The sequence below is a fragment of the Gorilla gorilla genome, chromosome 5 (assembly GCF_029281585.2).
Source record: "Gorilla gorilla gorilla isolate KB3781 chromosome 5, NHGRI_mGorGor1-v2.1_pri, whole genome shotgun sequence".
Lineage (NCBI taxonomy): Eukaryota > Metazoa > Chordata > Mammalia > Primates > Hominidae > Gorilla > Gorilla gorilla.
Genome location: NC_073229.2, coordinates 42,244,760 through 42,254,484, shown reverse-complemented (window position 1 = coordinate 42,254,484; position 9,725 = coordinate 42,244,760). Strand labels below are relative to the sequence as shown.

The following is a 9,725-nucleotide window of genomic DNA, read 5'->3' as shown; positions in this document are numbered from 1 at the left end:
CAGGGATTTCCTAGGTAGAGATGAAACAGTTCTGTATCTTGATTCAGGTGCTGCCTACACAAATCTAACTATTGATGTGATCAGATTAGGTAGAGGTGTACAAACACTCACATACAAATGAGTGCACATAAAAACGAGTGAAATTGGAATAAGGCCTGGATTAACAGTTTTGCACTGGTATCAGTTTCCTGGTTTTGATAATTGTATTACATAGGTAATAAGCGAACCACTGGGTGAAGGGTACATGGGACTCTGCATTATCTTTGCAACTTCCTATGAATTTATAATTATTTCAAAATTAAAAGTTAAAAGATGTTGAGAAGGAAAGGCCAGATCCACATATCAACAGTGAAATAAGCATTTCCATTAAAATCAGGAACAAAGTTAAGAAAGGAAAAAAACAAAAAAAGAAGAAACAAAGTCACCATTTCTCCAACTAATTGGTCCCTAGAGCCTCTCTTGTTGAGTTGAGATTAGCGAACAGCAAAGCTTCCTTTATTTGAAGCCTACATGGAGAGTATTATCACCTCCATTCTCCTAAAGATGATGAACCCAGAGTTGCAGGACTGAGACTTTATTGCAGCAGGAAGAGAGCACATAGGCTTATACGGTCATACCTGGCATAGTGACATTTCTGTCAATGATGGACTGCATATATGATTTATGGACCCATGAGATAATGGAGCTGAAAAGTTCCTGTCACCTAGTGATGTCGTAGCCATCATAAAGTCCAATGCAGCCCAATGCATTAGTCATGTTTGTGGTGATGCTGGTGTAAACAAACCTGCATTCTCAGTTGTATAAGAGTATAGCACATACAATTATGTACAGTATATAATACTTAATAAGTGACTATGCTACTGGTTTACGTATTTATTACACTGTACTTTTCATTGTTATTTTACAGTGTACTCCTTCTACTTATTAAAAACAGTTTATTGTAAAACAATATGTGGCTGGGTGCAGTAGCCCACTCCTATAACCCCAGCACTTTGGGAGGCTGAGGCTGGAGGATTGCTTGAGCCCAGGAGTTTGAGACCAGCCTGGACAACATGGTGAGACTCCATCTCTATAAAAAACGTTTAAAAGTTAACTGGGTGTGGTGGCGAATGCCTGTAGTCTCAGCTACTCAGGAGGCTGGGGTAGGAGGATCTCTTGAGCCCAGGAGGTCAAGGCTGCAGTGAGCTGTGATGGTGCCGGTGCACTCCAGCCTAAATTACAGAGTGAGACCCTGTCTCAAAAACAAAACAAAACAAAACAAAAGAAATACTGGGTTATACCAGCAGTATAAACGTGCCTTGTTTACTGTGCCTCTTGATTGCATTATTTTCTCTTGTGCTTCAATTAATCTCGTGTTGCTTTGTTCATCACGGTCCCTTTGTCATAGAAAATCCATGGCTATTGTTGCCAGTAAGAGGCCACATCAAGTGACTGATCTTGAAACAAGAGATTAAGGATTACCAACCAATGGGTAAAGGAGTTACAGCAGCTTTTAAGGCCCACTGCCTGAGGAGGAGCAGCTTTGCTCAGGTTATTACTGCAACAAAGGAAGACATGGAGAGGACGCTGATGCAATTCTGAAAGGATTACATCTACGACTCCATCAGGACCCTTGCTTGGGCTTGGGGTGATGTTACCAAGGAACGTATAAATGACATCTGGAAGAAGACACTCAAGAGGTTCATCCGTGATTTCAAAGGATTTGCCAAGGACAAGGAGGTTGCAAAAACCAACAAGGCTGTGGTTGAGACGGCAAACAATTTTAACCTGGGGGTGGAAGAAGAAGACATTGAGGAGCTCCTACAGGTGGTTCCTGAGGAACTGACTAATAAGGAGTTGTTGGAACTGGAACAGGAACACATACCTCAAGAAGAGGCAAGGAAGAAAAAACTGCAGAAGAAAAAGAATCCCCATGAAAATTCACAGTGAAGAGCTGAGAAGTTTTTGCAGACCTCAGTAAGCGCCTTAAAAATTTTGAAAACATGGGCCCCTCAACACCAAAAGGGTTTCATTAACAGAGAGGAATGTCCTTTGTGCACTGTCTGCTTACAAGCAAATCTATGATGAAAAAGGAAAGCAAGCAAACCACCATGGACATATTTCTGATGCATGACATCTCCTAAGAACCTCAGGTAGGTCTTGTTATCCTAGCTCCATGTTTTTTTTTGTTTTTTTTTTTTTTTGAGTCAGGGTCTCACCTTGTCACCCAGGCTGGAGTACAGTGGTGCGGTCACGGCTCACTGCAGCCTTGACTTCCCAGGTTCAAGCGATCCTCCTGCCTCAGCCTCCTGAGTAGCTGGGACGACAGGCACGTGCCACCACACCTGGCTAATTTTTGTAGTTTTTGTAGAGACAGGGTTTCGCCGTGTTGCCCAGGCTGGTCTTAAATTCCTGGGCTCAAGCGATCCGCCTGCCCCGGACTCCTGAAGTGCTAGGATTACAGGCGTGAGCCACTGCGCCCAGCTGTCCCTGCGTGTTATTGCCCCTGAAGACCTTCCAGCAGGACAAGATGAGGAGGTGGGAGATAGAAATATCCATGAATCTGACCCTTTGTAGGCCTAGGCTAATGTGTGTAATTGTGTCTTAGTTTTTAACAAAAAAGTTTTAAAAAAATTTAAAATACAAAAAAGCTTGTGGAACAAGGATATAAAGAGAATATATTTTTATACAGTTGTGCAATTAGTTTGTGCTTTAAGTGCTAAGTGTGATCACAAAAGAGTCAAAAAGTTAAAAAATTTTAAAAATTTATAAAGTAAAAAGTTACAGTAAGCTAAGGGTAATTTATTATTGAAGAAAGAAAAATATTATTTAATAAATGTAGTGTAGCCTAAGTGTAGAGTGTTTGTAAAGTCTAGAGTAGTGTGCAGTCATACCTTAGGCCTTCACATTCACTCTCACTCACTGACTCACCCAGAGCAACTTCCAGTTCTGCAAGCTCCATTCACGGTAAGTGCCTTTTACAAGTGTAATTTTTAAATCTTTTATACTTGATTTTTACTGTACCTTTTCTATGTTTATATACATAAATACTTGCCATTGTCTTACAACTGCCTACAGTATTCAGTACAGTAACATGCTGTGCAGGTTTGTAGCCCTAGGAGCAATAGGCTAGACCGTGTAGCCTAGCTGTGTAGGAGGCTGTACCATCCAGGTTTGTGTAAGTACTCTACAATGTTCGTACAAGGACGAAACCGCCTAATGACGCATTTCTCAGAATATATCTCTGTTGTCGAGCAATACGTGATTGTAAAATGTGAGACGACCTTTGCAAAAATGTCCACTAACCACTGGGCAGCGGTGTTGTCTGTGTTCTAAATTATGGTGAGGGCTGGCTACAATGGTGCACTCCCATAATCCCAGCACTTTGGGAGGCTGAGGCGGGAGGGTGGCTTGAACCCAGGAGTTTGAGACCGGTCTGGGCAACATAGTGAGACCCTGACTGTTCAAAAAATGAAAGAAAAATTAACTGGGTGTGGTAGCAGGTGCCTGTGGTCCCAGCTACTCAGGAGGCAGAGGTGAGAGGCTTGTTTGAGCCCAGGAAGTCATAACAGTGAGCCGTGTAGGAGAGAGAGATAGGCCAATCTGTGACGGCTGGCCTATACACCTTTCTGTGACCGCCACCTCTGCAAACCAGGTAAATTCTCAGTTCAGCTTAGCAAACATTCTATAAGCGCACACCATGGACAGGCCCTTCTCTGGGTTTTAGGGTACATCATTTCACATGCTGGCTCCTTCCCCAAGGCACTCACTGATTACGGCTCTCTGGGGAGGGAGTGCTATTTACACAAATGCGAACTGATCTAATATCATCCAATAAAAACTCAAAAGATCACCAAGTAGGGGGAAAAAAGCACAACCAGACACCTTAATACAGGGAGAGGAAATTCTGTTAATTCCACGTTTATTAATCACACACACAGCTCTCTCTGCAGACTAGACACTAAAACACACAATTGTCAAAAACTAGAAAAATGAGTTATGTGCACGTTTTAAAAGCAAAACTTTATAAATTTCTTACCACACTCATTCCCAAGTTTTATCCCACAAAGTATAGCATGAAACAATGACAACATACATATTATTCAAGTAAAATGCTATTTAAAATAGCTGCACACAGGTAATTAAAACACTAGGATCCAGTTTTTAGAGGAAAAAGTCATGTGGCACAATTTCAAGTTCATAATTGAAGTTAACAGTAAAACAGATTTGCTCACATTTGCTTCTGATCTTTATTTCTGCTGTGTCTCTTTAGTAGAATAAAGAAATGGCACTTCACATAAAATCATATTTAAAAGCTACTAAAATGGATAAACAGATGCAGATCAGCTCTTTAATGAGAATCCCTGCATAGCTGGAGGAAGTTCAAGAATTGTTTTTTCAAGGCAAATAGACTCTTGTTACGTGGCTAATTTCACGTACATTATCATCACTGGGAAGTTCCTGCTGAGAACTCATGGTAGCTATGCCAGAAAAGTACTTTCTTCACAGGAGGTGTTGAAATAATGCCGGATAAATGCAAGTAAGGTCAATATCTCCTTCTTGGTCTAGATCAGGAGCTGACAAACTTTTTCTTTAAGGAGACAAGTAGTAAATCTTTTAGGCTTTGCAGGCTATACTGTCCCTGTCCCAACTATTCAACTCTGCCAAGAAAGCAGTCCCAGACAATACCATAAATGAATGGGTGTGGCTATGCTCTAATAACATTTTGTTTATGGACACTGAAATCTGAATTTCATAGAATTTTCAGGTGTCATGAAATATTGATCTTCTTTTGATTTTCTGCCCAATCATTTGAAAACATATAAACCATTCTTAGCTCACAGGTTGTATGAAAACAGGTGGCAGGCCAGGTTTGATTCACGGGCCATAGTTTGCCAACCCCTGATCTAATGGTCCTTTTCTAGTCCATGTTGTAAAATGTATATATTTTAAAAATCCCGTTACATATGGCTACTTTATTTAAAAAACAACAAAAACGTTCAGTTAAAAATAATTCTCTTTCTTCCCACAACCAAGGGCCATTTTACTAAACAATAAGCTATTTCCTTTAATTAGAAAATTGATCAAGGATATACAATGAGTCTCTGGCCTCAATTTATGAACCCATGAGCCAAATATGCAAGAAGACTCAAAATTTGCCACCTAGCCAAAGAATCTACTGGCTTACAATGTTAGAAATTTATTTGGAAGTATTCCTGCATACATCTCAGCATCGGTAATCCAGAGTTATAAAAAATAATGTTGGAGCATTTGTATTCTTTTTTTGAGGCGGAGTCTCGCTCTGTCATCCAGGCTGGAGTGCAGTGGCGTGATCTCTGCTCACTGCAAGCTCCGCCTCCTGGGTTCACGCCATTCTCCTGCCTCAGCCTCCAGAGTAGCTGGGACTACAGGCACCTGCCACCACATCCGACTAATTTTTTTTGTATTTTTAGTAGAGACGGGGTTTCACCGTGTTAGCCAGGATGGTCTCGATCTCCTGACGTCGTGATCTGCCTGCCTTGGCCTCCCAAGGTGTTGGGATTACAGGCGTGAGCCACTGTGCCCAGCCCAGCATTTGTATTCTTAATAGAAAAAGGATGGATACATCTAAATCACAAGTAATTAAAATGTTATATAAAACCACCTAAAAACTACACAAATAAAGAGAAGACATTAACTGTCAAAATGCTGAGTATGTGATTCTTGACAGGGCCGGGGCAGTGTCACTAGGAGATGAATTTCAGCTCTTCCTTCTCCGTGGGACCTTGGGAATGTGGCTAGTACACTCCAGGCCAGATGCCAGGCAGCTCCCTGTGTGCCCAGGGTCTTGCCAGACCTTTAGTTACTCAACCATAGCTTCCCAGTGGCTCAATGAGGGATGTTAAATCCTAGGTGGGGTTCAGGAGTAATTGCATCTAGCACTACTTTCATTCACATTTTCCTTCCACAACCCAGAATAACCACAAGATGTAAGTGGAGTCTACACAGACAGAGATGGGGAAAGGAAGGTGCTTCGTCTCCACCTACTTGGCCGCCTAATTGGATTTGCATCTGTTTAAGATTACGGAGTCTTTCTTTCAAAGTGAGAGGCAACGCCGGTCATAGCGGCTTTTGTTTTTTGTGCGTTATTTGAATGATGAGCTGTAAAAACTCTTATTAGATAAAAGGTGCCTGAAATTCAAGGGCTCATGCCTCTTCTACAAAGTGGGTTGGCAATTACAGAAATTCTTTCCCTTTTGGGTTGACTGTGGTGAAAGTACTTTTGCTCTTTTGGAGGTGAGGGAGCAGCACCACACCAGGACAGAAAGAACAGGCTCAGGTGACAGCCACTTACTCAGGCTCAGGTCGGTGGGCAAGTGGGCACTGGCCTCCTCCCATCTTGGCAAAGCCACTGACAGTAGGCAAGGAAGGGCTGGGCGGTGCTGCTCGTAACAATGGCTCTTGTACATCCTTAGAATTTTCATTTTTTTGTGAAGTGCTTTTACTTTCTCTCTGGCTCACAGTATCGCAAGGAGCTAAGTAAGGCCTGTATGGAATCTCCACTGTATCCATGGGATGGGAGGTGCTGAACACACGCCCAAGGCAACAAGGCCACTCGGGGAAGGAGCCAGGCCATGCCACTGCGTGCCTTCCATCCTACCAAGCTGCTTCAGCTATTCTTTGCTTTACACTTCAGCTCATTTCCTCAAGGAAACGAAATGAAGTGGCAAACAGGACAGAAATGAAAATAGAATTCTTTAAGTGGTAAATTTGGGACAATAAAGGCATCAATTAAAAAATGGTTCAGGAATAGGGAGAGGTGCTCCTTCGTGCCTCACAGAAGCACGGACAATTCTGTGCTATTTATTGTCTTTGAAAGAGGGTTCACTCAAACCTCTGCCGCAACACCTCCAGATGCACATTCGGTGTCTTCTGTGCTGAGCTGGCAGATGCTGGGGAGGTGTGCTGTGCCCCTCATCTGCCTGCCAGTCACAGTCAAGGGTCTCCTTCAAGGTGCTCTGGGCCCATGTTCTGTAGCAACATGGGGGATGGTTGTGCCACTGCCCAGGCAGTGATCAAGCCTTTGTGACGGCCCATGGGGCTGGGCCTGCCTTGTGCTGTGCCTGCTCTGAGGCAGCTGGGGCTGTGGTGGGGAGCCAGGGCCTCATTCTGTAAACCCAGTGCTGGTTCTCTGGGAGTCTGCAGCCACAGGCATGTGGCACATATTGGTTCCTAGTTACATTAAGGGCAGGGGTAGGATTTGCATCTGTTTAAGATTACAAGGACTGGATGAGTTCTGAAAAATTCATAATTCTGAAAACCTATTAGTTTATTTAAAATAATGGATGGCATGTACCTATATATGTAGGTAAGTCTCCTTTTAAATTTTTTTAAAGAACCAAAGAATCCTACAAGCCCCCGTAACACACATACTTGAGTTCCAGATACTCATCAATGCCATACTTGGACCCCTCTCGCCCAAGGCCGGACTGCTTCACTCCACCAAAAGGGCACTCCACAGAGGAAATTAATCCTTCGTTGACGCCAACCATGCCCACTTCCAGCTGCTCTGCCACTCTCCAGATCTGGGCTGGGTCTTGAGAATAAAAATAACCTGTCACAGGATAAAAGGACATATATGGCATTTAGAAGAGTCATTAAAGACATCATGTCTAAAGATGAGGGCAACATTGATGACTTTTTGTCCAGTCACTTGGGCCTGGAGTCTTCCCTGCTCCCAGATAAAGTCCCAGGTTGGTCTTGTCCACTTTTTCATCTCAAAACCTTTGAAAGTCACCTCTTGATTCAATTCTACTCTCACTATCTCCTATCGAGACCCTCTTCCTGTTTTCTACTATTCAATCCACCCTGCACACCTGTTAGATTTCCACACGACATTTTTGCCCAAGCCTTTCGATGACTCCTGATTATAAAATAAGGTTAAATTCATTAGTGGGTATTCAACACCCTCTTCCCCCCAAGTAGTTTCAATTAACATTTCTGGCTTCATCTTCCATTACTCCAATCACCAACCATCCTCTCCAAACCTGTCAGCCAAATTCTCCTCACCCTTTCTTACTTTGCTTCTCAACTCCCTTGGTGCCCACTGCCCAGAATCTCTCTCCTCCAGCTTCTGCACAACCAGAATTCTGCCCATCATTTATGACCTAGTTCAGGGTACGCCTTCCTCCACCATCACCCCATCGAGAAGGAAGAGACAAATGTTGAACTCAGTGTTATAAACGTCCTTGTGCACACATCTTACTCCAGCTTTATGATAACTCTAAGGGACCTCATAGCATGCTTATCATTCCTCTTGGTATAAATAGTTCTCTTACAGCTAGAGGGGAAGCTTCTATAGAGCTATAGTGGTATCTTGTATGTCTTTGTATCTTCTGCAGTACTTCATTTGCTGTGGATGCTATTACATAATTTTCTCAGGGTTATAGAGTACATGCAGTGACCACCTGGCCCATCTCCAAACTAAAGGAATGGCAGCCATCAGAGAGGCACCTCTGCACACACCATCTTCACTTCTTTCATTATCCCTGACACTCCTTGCTGATGCCCTTCCTCTTCTGTTCAGGCTTACAGGAGCCACGCAAAAGGGAAGAAAAAGCATTTGGAATTTCTGGGGATTAAGCCTCTGAGAATGTGGGACTTTGAGATGTGTGCAGTTCTCCACCTAGAAAAGTAGAATAATGTGCACCTTCTCTTCTCCCCACAGCCGTAATTAGAGAGCTCCCAAATGTGTATCATGGGGACAAGGAAAAGTACACATACTTGCACAAATCCAAATCCATTCCACCACTTGGAAAGCAACAAAACACATACCTCATTGAAGTTTCTGTCTCAAAACCCAGGGTGATGTTTAAAAGGGTATATCTGGCATGAGCTGGAGAAAAATGATTATGACTGGTATTGAACAAGGACAAACACCTACCTGCTAACCCAACGTCAGCTGCGTTAGCGATTGCTATAGCCTCCTCCTCTGTATCGAACCTGCCAAAGTTAAGATAGGTCATAAAAAATGTAAGGGGGAGAGGAAAGGAAACCAGTTTTCTTTTCTTCTGATTTGTTTCACAAATAATCACAAGGAGTAAATCAGAGTTTTGCAAAGAGATCCAAGAGCAGATTGCAGAAGAAAGCAGCACCATTCCCCGATATAACTCAGCGATTAAGGCTAGCATGCTCAAATCAATACTGGCTTCATCTCTCCTAAGAGAACAAGAAAAAAGCAGACCAACATGTAGGGAACTGTGGCATATCCAGAACATCAAACAAAATCCCTTTAAAAAAAAAAAAAGGATTACTATTCTTGGTACCCACTGGGAATATATAACAATCATAACAACTACTTTAGAAGCAAGCCTGATGTAGCAGAAAGAAAACGTTCAGAAGGGGTTGGGGCCAGGTTCTAATGTGTCCTCCACCACTGCTTAACAATGGCATGATGCTTGGAGTCTCCTCCTCTCTGAAATGAAGGAATGCACCAAAGCCCAGGCCATCTCTTCTAGCTTTAAAATTTTATTTCAGGAATAAGATGTCAGTGGTATTTTTCTGTTGTTCCAGAATTGTAACTGGGGCAAAAAGTTCTAAGCACCCCAATTTCTAAATTCAGGGATCTACCAGCAGTTGGAACCAGCTGTCTCTCTGCAGGGCTTGCAAAGGGGGACTGGGCAGAGGCAGCTCCGAAAAGTCAATTTGTCCAAGGGTACACAGTTATGAAGTAGCAAAGTCTAGAGCTACATCATAGTCAACTGCAA

General features: G+C 42.8%; 1 protein-coding gene across 1 annotated transcript in view; it reads right to left on the bottom strand.

Annotated features, from left to right (window-relative positions):
* Window positions 1-7,337: 7,337 nt before the first annotated feature.
* Window positions 7,338-9,725, bottom strand: part of ALDH5A1 (aldehyde dehydrogenase 5 family member A1) — a 38,651-nt gene continuing 36,263 nt past the window's right edge. The window contains 2 exon segments of the mRNA NM_001279612.1: window positions 7,338-7,573; window positions 8,903-8,961. Coding sequence (NP_001266541.1) covers window positions 7,368-7,573; window positions 8,903-8,961 — 265 coding nt within the window. The 3' untranslated portion in view covers window positions 7,338-7,367.